Source organism: Phoca vitulina, unplaced genomic scaffold (assembly GCF_004348235.1).
Source record: "Phoca vitulina isolate PV1807 unplaced genomic scaffold, GSC_HSeal_1.0 scaffold14, whole genome shotgun sequence".
Classification (NCBI taxonomy): Eukaryota; Metazoa; Chordata; class Mammalia; order Carnivora; family Phocidae; genus Phoca; species Phoca vitulina.
The window spans coordinates 26,168,330-26,189,841 of record NW_022589717.1 but is presented as its reverse complement, the minus strand read 5'-3'; the positions used below and the strand labels follow the sequence as shown (position 1 = coordinate 26,189,841).

Here is a 21,512-nt window from a genome sequence, read left to right as displayed (position 1 = left end):
ATGGCCCAGGACCGGAGCCGCTGCTGATGGCACATGTTCAGAACAGCACTAATCTAAAATAAATGTTTCATAAGCTAGCCATAAAAGCACCTGGATTTTTTTTTCTTTAAATTTCACAAAAGTGTTTGAGAGATTTGGAGGTTGGAAACAATTCTACGTAAGACTTGACTTAAGCATTTTTATGTAGTTTAGTATATGAAAAATAATGCTTTTTTTTTTTTTTAATCTTTTGTGAATTCCAGCTCATCAAGGTGCAGTACAAGACCAGCCATACCAGCTGCCAGTGGAAATCGATCCTCTCATAGGTCTGTCACTTCTTTCTCTCTTTGCGATTCATTAAGCTCTGTATGGTGGCCCTGAAGTGTAGATTACAGTTGTTTTTCACTTGCTGGTTGCTGGGAATGGAATTTTCCTGATAAACCATTTGCATGCAAATTGGAATGCAATGAGCTGTGGCTATGCTGGTATTTCATCAACTCCCCCTCGTTGGTTTGCCTAATTTGAACAGGCCTAGGACGCGTGTCACTGAAAATTAATATGGATGCTGTAATAATGTGTGATTGAGAATGCGCATGAAGTACTGTCAGGATAATATTGGATCTTTTCATCACTCAGACTTGTTGATGAGCAGGAGCGAGGCACGTTATGATGAATTGGTGCACCGGTAATGTGATGGAGCTCCTTTGCTAGGGAAATTTTCATAATAACAGTGGGGTTCTTAGCAGCACTGTGTTGTGAAAAATAAAACTGTAGTGCCAGGGTTTCATCATTAAAGGAGATCAATCCTTTCTTCCTGGACCCTCTGTTCAGTCTGAGGGGATTAATGTGCAATTGCAGAGCAGTTTCGAAGTTGAAATATATTGCCCAGCCAATGGCAGTGTTAAGATATTTGTATTCATTTTCCTATGGTCCTACAGCCCAATAAATTGCCATTGGAGGTTAAATTTGTTCAAGGGGGGAAAAGGGAAAAGGGAGGAGACCAGGAAGAGCCTTTGGGATGAAATGAGCATCCGTAGCAGATGACTTCGAATACTTAATTGCTTCTGTGCTTTTTCAGTCAGTTAAGTTGAAATCTCTAGTTTAGCATTTTTCATTCTTATGGGTGGGATTTCGGATGTGGCTTCACTGAGAATGTTACTGATATGAACATACTAACATTTCTTGTTTTTAAAGATGCTATTCAGTAACTTTTAGAATAAAAAACTTAATTGCCTAGTTGTAGGGGTATGCTACCAATGTGGATGCTTAGCTTGTGATTTTGTTAAATTTCCCTGGCACATAAATTTGTTAAAATTTTTAAGTTTTTAAATAAAGCAGATGAATGAGCTGACTTATTATTTTAAAATCCAAGGGGTTCCCTATGTGTCAGTCACCTTTTTTGTCTTTAAAACCCTTGTTGTTTCAGTAGAGAGCTAAGTGACTACCATTTGCAAATGAACTGAAATAACGTTAAGCTCAAAACTGATTCATTTATCAGTCCCCCACATATAAGCAGAAATCTAAGAAGGAATTAACCACCGCAAGCATAAATACTACTGATTCCTAAATCATCTTTTGATTTGAGTACATATGATTTGCCATATATTAAAAAATAAAATGTTCACTTGGGTAAAGTTTTAAAAGTCAGGAAAATAAAGTCTATTTGATACGTCCTTTAAAAGCATCATTTATGAAGTATAAATCATGTTTGCCTTAAAACTTGACAATGAATATCCTACAGTCAAGTCTAATTAAATGATTTCAGCAACTGTCACCCTTCAGACCAGGCATGGGTAAACTTTTTCGGTAAAGGGCCAGATAGTAAATATTTTAGGCTTCATAGACCATAAGGTCCCAGACACAACTATTTAATTCTGTTATAGGACAAAAGCAGCCATAGACAATATATAAACAAATGAGTATTGCTGTGTTCCAATAAAACTTTATATACAAAACCAGGCCCAGGCCATAGTTTTCTTCCCTACTCTACATTATTGGTCACCAGACTGTTCTCTCTGTATCCCCTAAAATACTGTTTAAAACCATATACCTTCTCACATATTTTTAATGGAGCATCTGAAAGTTTTCATCACAAGTTTATATAGTTGCGAAGGCTATAATTTCTTGCATAGTGTATAAAATTTTAAATATATCGAATGGAATGTAAATATCAAAGTGAATTGATGGTCACCATTTTTCTGTTTTTAAAAAAATGCACAAAAAAGCTCTTAACAGTTGAAAATTTTGTATCATTCCTTTTTCATCTTAAATTTATATTTTTATTCTACTTCCCCTAACAATTTTATTTTAACTTTTCCAAATTGATTATCCTATTTTACTTTTCAGCAATAAAAATACATGGAAAATTAAATATAGGTATGTAAATTTAAATGTTAAAATTTCCTATGACCATGAGACTTAGTTTTTCTAAAAACTAATCCACACTGAGTTATCATTACAAATATTATTACTACACACTTATTAAAATTATAAATTTTAGTAGAGATTATTAAACATAAAAACAAGCATTTATTGGAAATATCTTTAATGAAATGGATAGGGCTTCCACCGCGCCCCCCCTTTGCTCAAGTATTTATGAATGAACATTATTTGTTGCTGAATGAGACAGGATTCATCAACGGTTCTATCCTATCTTTTTTTTTTTTTTTTTTTAGCCGGTGGAAGCTCTGGGGAAAGTTACTCACATAAGAAAATAGATGGGAAAGGAAAGAATTTTGTTTTAACAATGTCATTCAAATCTTTGAACTCTTTCCAAATTATGTGACAAAATTTATATAGTAATCTATTATTAAGAATTATTTTCATGGTCTATCATTAAATGATCATTTTAACAATCTATCATTGAAATTTATTTTTCATGATCTATCAGTTGACATCATGATTAGCTCCTCCTTCCATTTTATTGAAAGCAATGAATTGGAAACCACCTGCCCTGCAGAATGATTTGATACCTTGGCATTCACTTTTCAGCTTCACATCAGTATTTTGAATTGTCCCCTTATTTGCATCTCAAGAGATTTTTATACCCGGAAATAAAGCACCATAGTAAAATTCTGGATAGGAAAGAAACATGCCTTTATTTTATTTAGTGGAAGAAGAGCATGCAAAAAGGGATGTAAGAAAGGAAAACTCATAGGAGAGTTCTCAGGCAAATCTGTTTCAGAGAAGAGAACATACAAAAGTTGAGGAACTAGAAATTGATTCCCTTAAAACCATCTGTGCCTGTTTATCTCTTGGGAAATCTTATACCACCCTCCTGCCAGGGGTATGCATGCTCCAGTTTGAAGACTGCTTATTTAGACAAATATACCTAATTTTCATTAAATAAAAATACCTTCAGTACTGAATCTCAGGAGACAAGATAAAAGAAAGGCAGTTGTGAGGAAAATAGGTTATATAATTGGATGGATGGATGGATGGATGGATGGATGGCGCCCTGGCTGGCTGGATGGCAGGGGGAGTTGCAATATTAAATTACAGGTAAGCATTTACTTAGAAAATAGTTCATTTGAATGCTGAAAGGGCATCAGTCTTTACCCATTGGAGGGGGTACGTTGTGATCACTCAATTCAAAATTATGCACATGCCCAGATCTGTGAAACGAGGTCCTCCTAAGAGACCATGCCCTCTCCTAAAAAGGAAAAGGCCAAAGACCAGTGAAGGTTTATATCATAGAAGCAAAAGTCATATAAATAGTAACAAAAATAAACATTTTTACAGTTTTCATGTGGAATGAAGTACTGTAGTAACCAGTGTAGAAAGTACTACATACCTTGTCTTTATTTGCTAGATTTCTTGGAATAAAAGATCTAAGTTGTACCACACAGCTTCACTACGGTAGGATACTAATGTCTCTCTGTGATTCACTATGATCCCCATAAAAGCTTTTTTCCTTTGCCAGCAGCTTCCCTTTGTGTGGGAAGTAGATGGCAGGGGAGTGATCCCCAAATAGAATTCTACCCTTTTTACTACTGCTATCACTTTCTAGTTCATTAATCCCCCCAAAGTATATGAAGCCTATTATCAAATAGTTCTCTAATGATCTTACATGGTTAAGTTGTACAGACAGACGCTAGCAGAATCTTGCAGTATGTCTATGTATACGTTTGCCATGAGGGCAGGGAAGTTTATTTCTCTGTGTCCCCAGTGGTTTCCAGTACAGCACTGGAAAGTATTTTGAACACTTATTTTCTTCTGCATTACTTTCTGCACCTTCTCTCAGGTTGGTCACATTAACTTAGTTATTATGTACAATGAATATTTTTCTATTTTTTATTTTTATCAATAATACATTTATAGGTTGAGGTTTTTTCCAAAAAAACAAAACAAAACCCTGAAGACTATGATACAAAGAATGTAATGATCAGATTCAGAAATTTATTTTGTTTGTTTTGATTTCTGGTACAATCAAGTTCCTTTGTTATTACAAGAACCATTATTTGTATTGGAAGGCTGGTGGTGAAATAACCCTAGGTCACTAGAAAGAAAGCTTTCTCTTTGGTTGGCCTCATGGTTCCAAAAAAGGCCTCTCAGTGAAAATTCCTTTTCTGATAATGACGTACTTGATAGTCTATTTCTAAAGGATTATTACTCTTCCTATGTGCTTGATGTTGCTCTGTGTCTGACCTTGTGCCTTGTGACAAACCCCGTATCAGGTGCTCTGTAGCGCTTTGAAAACACACTGCCAGACTGTCTTGTTTTACTGCTTACATAAGGACTGAGAAAGTGGCAGTGTGCTGTGCTTTGACTTTTTCAATTACGAGTATCTTTAATAGTCATTCTACCCTTTCCCTACATGCAAGTGCAGCTGTAAACAGGGGAAATGGGAGTTCACATCCAGTCAAATTAAAGACCTGTTAAAGCCAAAGTACTCCAAGATGCTACAGTATTTCAAATATATGACATTTAAATTCTAGTATCTCTTTCCTGTGACAAAAAGTTAAAGGTAATAGATTGTCACAACATGAATCCATTCTCATGACAATGGGTGTAATGAGATCGTCAGAAACACAAACCTAACTGTGGTACAGTCTGGAGACTGTAATCTAGTTTGGTCCTGCCCAAGAGCTAGAAAGCATGTTCTGAGAATTGTATACTATTTTGAAATTGTAGTATGTTATTATTTTTCCCTCGAGGCAAAATTTCTTACTGAGATGTTGAATTTAGCTACCCACATTTTTCCAATAGCCGGATATATTTTCCTGTTTGGTTTTTCAAATATTATTATGTTTAAAATTTAAAATTAGAGATCAAATATTCTTATCCTGGAATGTGTTGCCTCTCCTCCCTCACTCCCCACCCCCAGTGTTACAAATTACAGGATTTTTGTACATGTGTTGTGGGTTTAGTAGGATTTTTGTTCTTCCTCTATTCTCACAGCCAGCAATACAGGAATGCACAGGAGGCAAATCACTGACCTTTTAGACCAGAGCATTCAAGTCCATTCCCAGTGCTTTGTCATCACTTCGGACAACCGCTACATTCTCATCTGTGGCTTCTGGGATAAGAGTTTCCGAGTCTACTCTACTGACACAGGTAACTTACTTTCTTCATCAGTGAACTAAAGTTAACCACAAGTAGCGTTGAGAGGCTTAGAATGCTCTCATCTTCCTTTCAGTAATTACAAAGTTGTAAAATGTATGACATAGAGACACGGTTTTTCCCTTTTAAGTAAAAATCTGTTATATAGTCCACTATTAAGTTAATTTCAGCATACTTTTAAGAGGCAGTTTTTTATAGTAGGTGTATCTCCCAAGCCTCATGCTTACGGAATGAATGATTCATTTGAAATCACATCCAGGTTTGTAAATACCATATATACATGTATATGCATAATCATATAGCAGATGCACATACAGGTGTATTTTCCCCCATTTTCTTTTTCCTTACTGGAAATTCTCATTAAATGTATTTCTTATTAGTAGATACCTTGCCTCCACTCAATTCTGCATAGAATCTTGCTGAAAGCTACACCATCATGAAGGAAAGTAGCTGACTACTGATTTTATATGTGACAGGAGCTCTTGTTAGAATATAAAATTTTAAGTCCGTATATTCATTTGCATGCATCTCCCTAAGGGACAAACCAAGCTCAACTCACTATTATTATGGAAGATCCAATCTATTAAAATGTTTATAAATTTTTGTATATAGGACATTGAGAAAAATTGAAAAGTTTAATGAAGTCTCTCTAAAGTATTTTAGAAACTGTTAGAGGAGGAAATCAACTTACGGTAAATATGTAGTTGAATATTTGAAAGAATTAAAATTAGATATTAATGTATCAGAACTTGATAATACTGTGGAAGTAGATTATTTCAACTAAGACAAGGATCTACAAATAGCTTGCTTAAATGTGGTAGGAATAGGAAATTCTTTTTAATTGAAATTTCTAGTTAATTTAATGTTTTATAGTAAATCATTTTTCAGTCTTGTTAATAATCTTTATAGAATGTATGAGTCCTTGTTTCTGCCTTACTAAGTATAATATATTGAAAAATTAACTGTTGGTTATTCAAGGACTTTGTCCTTATGCATTTTGATCATAGTACCATAATACAGCCATGAGAAAGTAGGGAAAAATAGTCAAATATGTACTGTTCATATAGAACCCTAGAAGTTGTTTTTGCCATGATCTTGTTGGTTTGTCATGTTTTTTTTTTCTTTTATGGAACCGATGATCTAGTTTTATAATTTGCATCCTACCTTCTGTAGGTCCAGAAAGAAAATATCATTATTCAAGTCTTTCTCATTAGTTAGGTGCTTACTGCATGTTTAGGTCTATGAGGTTGATTGCTACTGAGCCTAAAACTCCTCTAGAATTCTTAAAAAATGCCATGGGGGTTGATGTGCTCCTAAAATTATTTATTATTAGAATGAATTTTCTCTGATTTAATAATTAAATTTAAAATTTAACCTCTTCTTTCACTATTATGGTAATGATAGCTTAGAATCATTTGACCTTAAATTGTACTCCCTTTTTGCAAAAATGTTCAGATTAAAATTGCTACGTTCTTTCACAAAATTTTCTTAAACATTCTTTTAGATGGCTTATTGTTTTTTACACATTTAAAAAATTTTCTTATAATTTACATATGATAAAATTAATTCTTTTGGGGTTAAAGTTCTATAAGTTTGGGCAATGTGCAGAATTACATAACCACCACAATAAAGATGCAGAGCAGTTCTGTCATCCCCCAAATTCCCTGTGCTGCCTTTTTATAGTCCCCTTTTTCCCCCATCTCAGCCTTGCCCTACAGAACCGTTCTTCATCTCTGTAATTTTGCATCTTCCAGAATGTTACGTAAGTGGAATCACACATTATGTCAATCTTTAGTTTTGACATCTGAGGATTTTTGAGCTTGCTGACATTCCACGTCATTTTTAAAAAGCACTGAATATTAATATTTGTAGAGCTAACCTCACTGTTATGTAATACTAATAATTAAAATAACGCATTCACACACAGTTCTTTAGAATTTACAGAGTTCTTTCATATACATGATACTGTTTCAGCCCCACAGCTGTCCTGTGAGATAGATAGAACAGGTATCTTTATCCCCATTTTTCAGATGATGAAACTGAGGTTTAAGTAACTTGTTGAAATTCATATAGATAGTGGTGATTGAACTGGGCCTTGGAGCCAGCTCTTCTGACTTCAAATGTAGCATTCTTTGTGCTTCTACCATATTATCTTATATAGATAGGTACACCTGTCAATATTGGTTAATTTGGGAAAATGCTATAATTTACAACACTAAGTTCCTAGTATGTCTTCCATGTTATGTTAGACTTGATAAGCTAGATAACATTCCTTCCCCTCTTTCCAAAAACCTTCCACTTTACTGTTTTTTAAAATATGTGAGTCTGTGTGTATGTAAAACATTTTTATAAGTGGTAGCCTTATTTTAAACTTCCTTTCAGTGGGACTTAGCTTGTACAATATTTATACTTGCCAGAAAAGTTATGAAAAAATCCTGAAATGATAGTCCTAGTATCTTAATATATACAAACTCTGATGCTAGTTTTATTTAAAATAATTTCAATTAGGGTAATATGTGTTTGTGTTTTTTGACAATAGGGATATTAAATATTTTCTCCTTTCAATTTGTCAGAGAAGCAAGGGGAAAATTGTATGATCAATAATATATAATAGCAAAGCTATCACAAGTGTTGAATTCAATTATATTTTAGCACATAAGCCAAAACAAAAAAACAAAAAAAAACCTTCTCTTATTAGATTCAGGGTGGGGTGGGGTGGGGGAGAGAAACATGGTTGTAACAGAAAATTCTTTAAACATAAATCATGTTTTCGGGACACCACCAGAACAGCAGAGGCAACAATAAAACCTTCCCTCGGCAGTGGGAATTATTTTCAGGCCACATTTTAGATTCAGTGGTGTAGAGTCCTGAGCTTGAATTTTTTTTATTTGTAGCACAGCTGTCAAATAAAACATTAACTAGAAAATTTGTTCTGTCAAAAAAGGGATATTCTAGTGCTTGTGGTAATATTTGATATTAGTGTGTGGAGAGGTGGACTGGTATTAAAGGAAACAAAAAATAAAGGTTGAGGAACACTTATGAGATTATCAGAAAATAATTTACCAAAAAGAGCAGCAGGTATTTCTATGCTGTGATTTATTTAGGAGGAGTGAACCTCAACCTCACAGCAATAACAAATACTGTGGAGGAAGGCTGCCAGAACAGGAAAAAGTGAACTTGAAAAAATAATGCTTTCCAGAGTTGAGTCCAAGGTATAAATTGTAGAAAATAGTTAATTTGTATTAAAATATGAAATACTTTAGATGTAAATATGTAAGTGTCACTCCCTCATTTTGGTCTTCCTTGACACCTAATCTAAATTCATTCTACATTATTCTCACTGATCCTACCTTGTTTTTTCCTTTTATAATATTTACCACTATTCATAATTACATATGTTTGTATTTGTTTAATGTCTGTCTGCCCCACTAAACACTAAATACCCTGAGGGCAGGGATCATGTCTATTTACCACCAATGTACATATAAGAGGGCCTAATGCTTGGCACTTAGTAGGTGTGCAATAAATGTTTGTTGAATAGAAAATAATTGTGATAACTCTGGGGGCAAAAATTAAAACACTAGGAAATTTTAATGAAAAAAGAAATCACAGTGACTGAGTATACATTTTTCTAACACTGACATTGTAGATACAGGGCGATGACTTAACCGAGAAATAACAAACACATCTTGGAAAATTCTGCCACTATAGTTAATTCATCCCACTTTTACAGTTAAATCTTTCCACTTTGTCCTCACGTGAGTTGGAAATTAGGTAAGTTACCAAGTGAACAGCTGCTCGTTTGCAAGCCTCCTGGAAGCACATGGGTTTCCTGTGCACCGTGTGCCTCATGTACCTACTTAATTGTAGTCACTCTCCTGCTTACTCCCACAACCCACTGAGGTGATAGGTATCAAGTCTTAAATAAGCCTACCCTCGATAACCCATTTAAATCATTCCTGGAGTTTACATGCTCTCCGCACTTAGGTGTAGGCTGCGACAGAAATAACTGTACATACTCTGTTATCAAAAACATAATCAACAATATGGCGTGTTGAGTTATTTTCAGTAGTTAAAATTCACTGATATAACCTTCAGTTTTCTGATTAGTAATAAGAGTGCATTCAGTTTCCTAACTTTGTCTTACCCCTTATAAGAAGGCCTATACTCTAACCCCACCCATTTTACCACGAAACCTCTCCACTTTGTTCTTCAGATAAATTGGAAATGATATGGAAATAAATGATTATATCTTTTCATATTTAATTTGCTTTTTCTTTTCCATATTTTTCATTTTAAGAAGTCTTGAATTCTTCTTACCATATTCTTTATCGACACAGCTCATTTTTAAATGAAATGTTTTGATATCAATTTAAAGGTTGGAGAAATTCAGAAGTACACACTTTTAACTTTTAGCAGTTAAAAAAAAACACCTGCTTTGATGAAAGTCTTTATTCATGGGAGAAAAAATGCACTTTATTAATTGTGCAATTTGAGCCTGAAATGAATCTGAATTTAAAGTTACTAGTAGTAGGCTCTCCGCAAGAGTGAACACACTGTATTTGACTTTCTATCTGAGCTAAGTATATTTTTTAAAAATTTGCAGCCTTTGTAATAAGCTTCAGACTTATTAAAATCAAGATTAAAAAAATTAACGTAAGTACTTTTTTAGTTATATTTATGATTATCTTGAAAAGTTAAATACACTTAGTTGCTAATAGTTAACTGAGACCTTAAACTTTTGAATAGGTTATGATGTTTCCAAATTAAACACAAACTTTTTAGGCATATTAATCTTCTTTCAGCTTAGTGGTCTTCTTGAATATTTGAATTCTATTTATATGACCCCACTGAAACACTTCTTCAAAAATAAAAAGAACTCATGCTGACTGTTAGAGGTAGACATACTATGACATTCATCTGCAGTTCTGTAGACATTTCAAAGGAAAATGTTAGCTAGAAACCATAGGGATGTAGTGGAAGGGCTGCTATAGCTATTTCATTCTTTAGACAAGTTTGTATGAATTAATTATAAACACTATATCTGATTTTTAAACAAAGATTCTCAAAGTGGGGGCTTTACTTTTTTTTCCGGCACTGTTACGTGAATAATTCATCCTGTGTCTGAAGCCCTCCCTAGATGTATAGTAAGTGTACTGGGTTCCTCCCCTTTGTCCCCGGTCGTTAATGTTCGATAAACTGCCGTTATCTTAACTTCATCATCACCCACCAAGGAATTTTCATCATTCAGACAAGCAAAACAAAGAAAGAATGACCCAGCTCTAATTGCAATCACAATATATTAGTCTTTTTACCAAAACTTAGTTCATGTAACTCTAATTTGAAAAGAACAGGAACTCTCCAAAGTGACTTACATCGTCTTTGTATAGATCACTTTAAAAAAAAGAAATACATTAAACTTTACTAATTCAGAGACAAGTTTGTATTAGCAAAGTCTGAACTATAGAGTACTTAAAGAAAGGCACCTAAGTTTTCTTTTGCTTTGAATCATACTGAGTAACTTAAGAAATTACTGAAATCGTTCCAAATACAAGTTCTTCTGAGCCTGCTTTATTCAGTAGACATGATTCATTTGGAATTTATAGTAGCCATGTATAATGATATGGTATCATGGTCCTCAAATATTGTTTGTTGAAATAGTTTTAAAATTATGTCTTTCAAAAGTGTTATCACTGTTCAATTGATTTTTTGTTGTTGTTGATATTCGAAGAAAACTTTTAGGTTAGACCAGATCAAATTTGATTGTAAAATCTGAATCATCAGAATCTGAGTTAATATGACTTCATTATCTTATAAGTGAAATGGTCACTGGAATGTCTTTATTTTATAGCAGTCTTAAAGGAAATTGTTTTGTATTTCAGGAAAATTGATTCAAGTGGTATTTGGCCATTGGGATGTGGTCACTTGCCTCACTCGTTCTGAGTCCTATATTGGGGGAAATTGCTACATTCTCTCAGGGTCACGTGATGCAACCCTTCTGCTCTGGTACTGGAATGGAAAAAGCAGTGGGATTGGAGATAACCCAGGCAGTAAGTACAAACTTATTTTGTAAGTAAACTGTTACAAGTGATGTATAATAACATTTTGCAGTGAAGTTGCATTTTTTTTATCATGGTGAAAGTGAAACTGAATTATCAAATCTTTTTCTTAGTTATAATTTAAGAAAGGTCTAGATAGCCTTTCAATTATTAACATTTTGTGAGCATTGATAATTCTCAAGTGCAAGTATGAAATCTCATTTTTCATGTTACAAGTTATTCTTATGATCTGAAAATGCTAGTTCTTCACTGGAAATGGCTGTCACCAAATAAAAGAGAGGTGTTTCATTCACGAACAAGATATAACATAAAAGAGCAATCACATATTATCTTGTTTATCGAATTCATATTTTAAGAGAGCAAAAGAACAATTATAATTTCGTGGAAATGAACCAGTCTTTATAAAGAATATGCTTTCATTTACATATTAAAAGATAAAACAGGTCATAAAAGGCCAATATGGAATATTGAAATTGGCTCTTGGTTTTTCAGATGGGAAATGAAAATGTTCACCAACAGCCTTAAACATCTTTATGAAACGATGCTGAAGGAGGTTAAAACAAAAAATGTGTAACCATTTAAAATTGTAATTCACAGAAGGCAAAAAAAGGAAGCAGCTACCATTAAAACCAATCGCACACAGCTGCAGAAAAGAAATGGCTTTAGAAAAACACATTAAGAAGTAGGAAAAAACAATTAAAGGGACCACCTGAAAAATGAGAATTTAATTAAAATTATTATGACAACACTGAAGAGTTCCTGCAAGAATAGCTTTTACGATTTTTACTTCATAAGGTAGAGCATTTTAACTGCTCTTAAATATTTACAGTTTCTTAATTTAAAGCAAGTTGCACTGTATTTGGTTAAGGAAGCACCATTTTGTCCCTGATTGCTTTACCTGAATATCGTGGTACTTAACTTCTGTCATTTAACTCCAAATTATGAAACAGTCTGAATACGCTTTAGTCCATCACATTTTGGATTGACTTCTTCAAGCTGTGCTTATTAAGTGTGTAATATTTGATTAAAAATGAAACCTTTTAAAAAATACTTAGCCAAAAACCAGTGTATAATTTTAAAAGAAGTATTTGGGACATATTTTATAAAAGCTGTTTATGCTTTTTTGTTTTGTGTAAATGGGTAAACATAATTTTTATTAAATCCTCTAATGTATATTTCTTATGTTACTCAAATCAGGGATGATTCCCTATACAAATGGAATATGAAAAATCACTTTAAGGCTGTGATGCTTTGGATAATACAGTCTTTGTGATCAGGTCAAACTCAGTGTATGTGTTTAAATGGGAGGGTAATGTGTCCGTGTGTGTATTCCACATATTTATACAGGCATCTGCATTTTATATGTAATTACGATAAAATTTTTAAACATGTAGACTTCGGGGATTTTGTTTTTCACTTTCGTTTGAGAAGTACTTCGTGTTCTTTACATTATGGACCCTTACATTCTGCTCTTTATTTCTGGCCTTTTAGGAGGGTCTACTTTCAATTTCTTTTTTTCCTCTGTCTATAAATTTAGTTACCAAGATTCAGTAAATCATCTAAGACAAACCTAGGCTTGACATAAATAATAAATGTACAATTTGTTACTTAGCTAAAAATATTTAGGAAGTACTTTCTCTTGCCTTAAAATAATGTGTTTCATGCGCATACAGCATTCCAAACACAAGAAAAAGATTTTTTGTTTGGTTTTTGTTTTTACTTCCTTCACCTGATTGTGTTCTGTATGTTATACATGGTCATTACCAATGTGTACTCTGAGAAGTAGCTAAAGGCTTATTAGCTACACTTACATGTAATGGCCGTTACTCAGAAATTAAAGTGTATTTTAGAACTAGAAATATTCAGCTTTTCCAGAAGGGAGAAATATATATTTAAATACCTTATAAATCATCCTAGAGATGGTTTTTACATGCATGTCTTCTAAAAAAATGAATCAAGTAGCATTGACCAAATCCTGGAGTTTGAAGTGAAGCAAATCTAAGTTCCGAGCTTTGCTGTGGTCCTTCTGTCTTGTCTGTAAAATGAAAGCAACAATAGTGACTGACTTAAGGTGTTATCAGAAGCACAGAATGCTTAGAGCAAATAAATCACCACATAAACACCATCCTTTTGGCATTAGAGTATATATTATAATGTTATATTTTTCATAAGCACTTCATCTGTACCCTCTCATTGTCTGCAGTATGGTGGACATTAACTCCTAGGAATGCTGGTAATGAAAAGGAAAAAAAATAAAAGAATAACATAACAGCACATCTAATAAAAATTTTAGAAAATTGTAATGTATCTTGACTAAATTAAATTACCTTTCTCAAAGTGAACCTCATCCTTTCTGGCCCTTTTATAGCGTCTGATGTCCCAGTCTAATTTTGCTTTAGCTTTGAAGGATGAATCTGGGAGAAAGACAAATAGGCACTTTTTCATATAATGAGAATTTCCACACATTAGAATAGAAAAATGAACAAGTTGGTCCAAGCTTTTCAAAAGAAAATGACAAACAAAAACAAAGACATTTTTACCACGCGTGTGGACTGTGTTTTACACATTCATGCAAGCTGGTTTGGATTTTATAAGCCTCTGGCTTGTTGATGGCTCCACGATCCAGCTGCTGAAGTCAGAGCTTTTCAGATGAGGGATTTTAGGTTATGCTTATTCCTATGTTGTATCGCCTGGATGCAATATAAATGACCTTTAAGAAACAGCCACTTTTTTTTTTTTACATATAATTTCAGTCTGGTCAATAAATGCACACAATGCCTCAACTTAAATTTTTGAATACAGACTTTTTTTCTTTCTTGAAGGGAAAACTAAAGAAAACTAAGCTATTGCTTTTTCTGCATTTTATAGGTCTCATTCAAGTGTTTAGTTTGTGGGTTTTGTTTTGTTTTGTTTTCAAAAATTATGAGAATAAGCTAGTAATTTTCCTTCCTGGGGTCATACGCCTGCACCGTTTTCTACAAATCTGATGTTAGTGCTATATGGAAAGTTCACAGGTTTATTCCTATTTTTTAAAAATCATGTTATCCAGTACTAAAATACACATTGCTTGGGCAAAATACAGCTAATTCAGCTGGATAAAACCTATATTTAGTATAACTTGGGCTTTTAAAAGGATATACATGTTTTATAAACTCTGCTTAGATCACGTGGCAAAAGCCTTGTTTTCCTGTATAACAGTTTTTCATCTTTGACTCGTTTTGTGATAATTATCTCCTGTGGAATGCAGTTTTCTTACTGAGAAGAAAAATTAAGATACAATTCCATTTAGTTGTATATTTTTAAATAAAATTAACCAAGAACATGTTAATGAAAGGTATTTTCTACATGGATGCATATCTCCCTTTGCCCTAGTACTCTTTGTGTTTTAGAACTGAATTTGTGTACCAAAATGCTTTTCCTGAAACACTCGTTTTTCCATCAGAATAATGCTATACAGACTGGATATTTGCAAATTTTGGAGAAAATATCCCCCAGTGCCTTCAGTTGACATTTAAATACTTTAACCTTTGAAATGATCTTATAAGCAAGATGAAAATTTACAAAATAGTTATTAATTATCTACGATTTTTATATTGTATTACTAGTTCATAAACTTAAAATTAAATGCTTATTAAGCATTTAAAAGTAAATGCTTACTAAGTATTTTCAGGCTTCTGAGTAATTTTTTAAAAGCCACAGTTGATTAGCTTGAGAAACAAATGGTTGCTGACTGTGAGGGTGTTGTGTGGATGTGTGTATATAGTATTTCAGTAAAGTACTTTTCCATTCTCACATTCTGTTTTTGATTTGATTGAAAGGTGGCATTTTTTTTTCCTCTTTGCAATCAGACATGCTAATCTATGTCAGCTTTCTCCTTTATGGGAATGGCGTCTACTGAAAGAAAAAAAAAACCACACAACTATTTAAGTTTTTTTCATAACAACAAGATTCTGTTCTTTAAGAATATTTCAGCACCATTAATTAGAAAGAAGGTTTTATTAACCATAAGGCTAGCACTAACAGACCACAGAGCTGTTTTTTAAAGTACTGTATGCCATAGCTGCCCTGCTTTTTCTCTGTCTAAAACTTCATTTTGTTATACTCTCATCAATCACTTAAGTCATTACCGTAAATCCTACTATTGTTAATTTTACTAGTATCACCCTAATGAGACATTCCTGCTATAATTAAAAATGAATTCTAACTTTCAGGCATTCTAAATTTTTTTTTAATGAATTTAGAATGATCTTGCCATATGACTATAAATACCACTGATATACATGGACTACTCATCAGTCTATAAGAAAAGTAGTATCACTATATGTCCAGGTGTGAATTATTTACTGGTTGCTTCTGTGCACACGTGCTTATGCATATGTATATTTTTGTGCACATATTTAGGAATTATGTTTTTTCTATCATAAAGCCTAATATGTTTTACTGAAGCTACTGATAAATCCTTATTCTTTGTCTTGCCAAACTATAGGTGTATGTAACACAAACAGTACTACTCTCTGTAAGTAGGTGTCCTAGAGCACCATCTGCTGGATATACTTGGGGACTTAATGTTGGTAAATTTGAAAATCAGTACTTGATAACGTCAGCTGTACTTTGTTTTTAATTGGCTGTGATATATTATTTATGGTCATAAATGCCAATGTACGTACATTTGTGTTGAGCCATGTAAGTGTGTAAAAGAAATCCCTTTCTTCCTTCTTTTTCCCCCACCCTCAGGTGGATTTGGAAATTTATAATAAGCTATTGTTTAAGGAAAAAGTAAGCACAACCTATACCTAATGAAACAAAGCATCAGTTTGTCATGAGATAAACTCTTAACCTTCTTGAGATCGCAGGTCTTCAGTAAGCTACAGTGGAAGAAAATTCTTTGGATATTTTAACCTTATGTTCACTTGATTCTGAATATGAAAGCAATGCTTGAAACAAGTAGCCTTATACCTTGACCCTTGATCCGATTCTTTGTCTAGAGCATGAGTTCTTGTATTTACCTCCTCGAGAGCTTTCCTTGTGGCCTGACTTTTGGCGTACACTGTTGTACTAACACTAAGACTACGCTGTATTTTTCTTTTTTTCTTGAAAAATTCATCAAGTTGGGTTTGAAGCAGTATGTTGGCAGTGTTCAAGTTCAGGTGACATTAAACTACTACGTTTATGAAATTCTCCAGAAGGTCCAGGATGTTTAGTGCTCCATGATGTAATGCAGGCCCTCAAATTCCAGCAAAACAACTCTGTATTTACTGCTTGTAACTAATAGTAGATGTGGTAAAAGGAATTATATTCATATGGCAAATGAATACAACCTTAATGTGCACCATATGCAGAGTGGTGGGGTGATGTGCCAATATATCACATTTATTTACCTTGTTTAGTTGCAGAGAAAAATGACTATACCATTAAGCCGTAGGCTATAGTCATATAAATATGAGAACAGAAGAACTGATGATTTATGCCCTCAAATTGAAACTGAGTATCTTCATGTGTAGATTTTAATAGTGCCACACCAAAGAAAGTTGCTTGTCCAATACTTTATGCTCAGATGGAAAATTTAATTTAAAAAAATTGGTAGAACTAATGTAAGGAGATGTAAGTTCCCTCTAGTCAACTGAAGTTCTCAAAAAAAATTTTGAATGTTTCTTCTTTCATTTAATTGAAATTGAATATGCCCTGAAATTGCAAAACTGCAAGCTACTTCTTCTGTCCCTAAAAGCGGGATTCTTCTTCTTTTCGAATATTGGGGGTATGTGTGTGCGTGTGCGTGTGTGTGTGTGTGTGTGTAACATTATTGGAGAACTACTACAAGGACACATTTAATCAAGACCTCCTGGAACAATGTATTAGACTGACTTTATCACCTTCCAAAAAGTTCATTTCATTAGAGAAATTGTCTGATAGTTTTGTGTATATGTACCTCATACTTTAGATATTCCTGAGACTTTATTAAAAGAGACCCATTTTTATATGAAATTAAATACTTAAATGCTTCTAATGATTTCTTTTACAAAGCAACAATTGCTCTAGTCTTTAATTTTGCTCACAAATAGCCTTGGTCAGGCTTCAGATTCTAGATTGAAGTATTTTTAGGTAGGAAAAAATCCTTAGAATTCTTTATGCCTCCCATGGCTAAGACTTCATGACTGCTAAACTTTTTAGCTTTTATTCTTGTAGCTTGTAATTTTCCACAACTGAGAGATTGCTTTATTTCCTTGGGGTGAATGGGATCAGGATGTTTCTTTTTTTTAATTGCAATAAAATGGACATATAAAACATATTAGTTTCAGGTGTACAACATAGTGACTTGATATATGTATATATTGCAGAATGATCACCACAATTTATTTAGGTAACATCCATCATCACACATAGTTATAAATTTTTTCCCTGTGATGAGAATCTACTCTCTTAGCAACTTACAAATATACAATGTAGTATTATTAACTATAGTCACCATGCTGTACATTACCAGGATTTACTTATTTTATAATCGAAAGTTCATACCTTTTGACCACTTTTGCCATCTCCCCTCCCCACCAACTACCAGTGTGTTCTTTGTATTTCTAAGTTCAGTTTTTTTGTTTGTTTGGTTTTGGGGTTTTTTTCATTCCACACATAAATGAGATTATAAAGTATTTTTCTTTCTCAGTCTGGCTTATTTCACTTAGCACAATGCTCTCAAGGTCCATCCTGTTGTCACAAATGGCAGGATCTCCTCTTTTTTTATGAATGAATAATAATACACTGATATATATATATATATCCCATTTTCTTTATCCATTCATCCCTTGGTGGATACAGGTTGTTTCTATGTCTTGGCTATTATACATAATGCTGCAGTGAACATGAGAGTGTAGATATCTTTTCAAGGTTGTGTTTTCATGTCCTTCAGATAGATACCCAGAAGTGGAATTGCTGTATCATATGATAGTTCTATTTTTGATTTTTTGAGGAACCTCCATACTGCTTTCCATAGCTGCTACAGCAATCTACATTCCCACCAACAATGCATGAGGGTTCCCTCTTCTCTACATCCTCTCCAACACTTGTTATTTATTATCCATTGTTTTTGGGTTTTTTTTTTAAGGATAGTCTTAAGTGAAAGTGACTTTTTTTTTTAAGATTTTATTTTTAAGTAATCTCTATACCAACATGGGGCTTGAACTCCCAACCCTGAGATCAAGAGACGCATGGTCTCCTGACTGAGCCAGCCGGGCGCACCTATTTATTGTCCTTTTGATAACAGCTATTGTAACAGTTGTGAGGTGATAGCTCATTGTGCTTTTGAATTGCATTTCCCTGCTGATGAGTGATGTTGAGCACCTTTTTATGTACCTGTTTGCCATCTGTATGTCTTCTTTGGAAAAAATACCTATTCACATCCTCTGCCATTCATTCATTCATTCATTCATTCCTCTGCTCATTTTTTAAAAAGCAGATTGTTTTATGTTTGTTTCTTTGCTATTGAGTTGTATGAGCTCTTTTACTTATTTTGGATTTTATCAGATATATGATTTGCAAGCATTTTCTCATAGGTTGCCTTTTCATTTTGTTGGTGGTTTCTTTTGTTCTGCAGAAGCATTTTAGTTTGAAGTAGTCTTACTTGTTTATTTTTTGCTTTTGTTGCCTTTGCTATTGGTGTCAAATTCAGAATGTGTATATTTATGCATAGAAAAAAGTCCAGAATGACAGCCAGCAAAATGTTTTTTATTATGTTATTTAGCAATGGTTATTTATAGGTAGTGGAATTTAGAGGCAGTTTTTTCATTTCCTTCTCCATAATTTACTAAATTATCTGAATGTTTTATAAGGAGCATGTATTACTTTGATAATCAGAGACAATAAAGATACATTGGGGTGGAATACCTAATTATATTAATATACCTTCACTTCCTGCTCTAGGCTTCTAGATATTAGTTTTATCAGAATTTATATGGATTGTTAGGGAAGGTTGGAAAGTCTAAGAAAAGGAAGAATGGGAGAAATCAAAGTATGATTTTTAGTAATTAAGAAACAAAAAAATGACAAGAAACAAAAATAATCAGAACCATCTCTAATTTTCACTTATGCAGCGTAGGATCAGATATACTTTTGCTGAAAGGAGTGTCTACAACAGAGAGTGAAGATCATTCTACTATTACTAGTACTACTTTACTCCTAGGTGATACTTGCTGGATGTTCACTTCATACTGGGCACCATCAAAAGCGCTTTACATAGTAGTCCTGTGTGGTAATTACTACTGTTATCCTTGTTTTATAGATGAGGCACAGAGAGATTATAAATATGTCTTTACTTGCTGCTCTGGGCCTTGAAGCTCCTAGATCTTACTGAAACTATGAGAACATGCCCAAGGGAGGTCACATAGCTAGCACTCTAGGCCAAAGGTGCCAATCTTTTTTTTTTTTTTTTTTAAGATTTTATTTATTTATTTGACAGAGAGAGACAAGCGAGAGAGGGAACATAAGCAGGGGGTAGTGGGAGAGGGAGAAACAGACTCCCCGCAGAGCAGGGAGCCCGATGCAGGGCTCAATCCCAGGACCCTGGGATCATGACCTGAGCCAAAGGCAGACTCCTAACGACTGAGCCACCCAGGCGCCCCCAGAGGTGCCATTCTTGATCACTAAACTGTACTGCACTTTTAATTTGATTAATTGCACCATGAGCTATAGAAAATTTGATGCAATCCTGTCACTAAGGCATGCTTTGTATTTGCAAAGGACAATACAGAGATAATTTTGCTAAACTGAATTCTTAGGACAGTATATATCATTAGGATTTTGAGTTTTTATTTATTTTTATTTAGTTTTAAGATTTTATTTATTTATTTTGAGATAGAGAGAGCATGAGCAGGGGGGAGGGGCAAAGGGAGAGGGAGAATCAGACTCCTTGCTGAGCAGGGAGCCCATCCTGGGCCAGGACCCTGGGATCACAAGAAGGCAAACGCTTAACCCACTGAGCCACCCAGGCACCCCAGGATTTTGTGGGTTTTTTTTGTTTTTTTAGAGAGAGTGCTCAAGTGGGGGAAGGGGGACAGAGGCAGAGGGAGAGAGAATCTTAAGCAGCTCCACCCCCAGCACAGAGCCTGACATGGGGGGGGGTGGCTCAGTCTCATGACAGTCTTATGACTCTGAGGTCTTGACCTGAGCCAAAATCAAGAGTCATTGCTTGGGATGCCTGGGTGGCTCAGTCAGTTAAGCGTCTGCCTTTGGCTCAGGTCATGATCCCAGGGTCCTGGGATCGAGCCCTGCGTCGGGCTCCCTACTCGGCGGGAAGCCTGCTTCTCCCTCTGCCTGCCACTCCCCCTGCTTGTGCTCTCTCTCTCTCTCTCTGACAAATAAATAAAATCTTTTAAAAAAATTTTTTAAAAAGTCATATGCTTAACCAACTGAGCCACCTGGGTGCCCCAGGATTTTGTATTTTTTAATATTATTACACAATTTAGGGTTATACTTTAAGTATACAATTGTAGGTACATACTCACACAAACACATTTTCCAATGTTGCTTAGAAGAGAGAAAGAAATGCACACAGAGATGGAGACAGAGAGGAGGAAGATTATAAACCAAGAACTTAAAATGGATTTTTGTACCAACATTATCTTGTCTTGCATTAATAATTCTAATATTATTTACAAGAGGAAGCTACCAAAATTTGCTATCTTATGGTTGTCCCACCCTAAATGCAGCTTTGGCTTATTTTCCATAGTCTATATGGTTAACCAAATTAGCATGTTTTTCACCAAAGAGACCACGATGAATAGAGAGGGGGAGAAGGGTTTGTGGAGATAGAAGGAATAGAACAAATTTCAAATAATTTCCCTTTGCATAATTAAAATATAGTGTTATAATTCCCATCGGGACATTAAGAAGTTAATGGGAAAGGTTTAAGGAACATTTAGTAGC

The 21,512-nt window shown here is 34.2% G+C and overlaps 1 protein-coding gene across 6 annotated transcripts in view; it reads left to right on the top strand.

Moving 5' to 3' along the window:
• LRBA (LPS responsive beige-like anchor protein) overlaps positions 1-21,512 on the top strand; it is a 758,742-nt gene that overhangs the window by 715,479 nt on the left and 21,751 nt on the right. For all 6 annotated transcript variants that reach the window (XM_032412965.1, XM_032412964.1, XM_032412967.1 and 3 more), the window contains 3 exons: positions 243-305; positions 5,380-5,535; positions 11,424-11,591. In XM_032412965.1, coding sequence (XP_032268856.1) covers positions 243-305; positions 5,380-5,535; positions 11,424-11,591 — 387 coding nt within the window. The remainder of the gene's footprint in view (positions 1-242; positions 306-5,379; positions 5,536-11,423; positions 11,592-21,512) is intronic.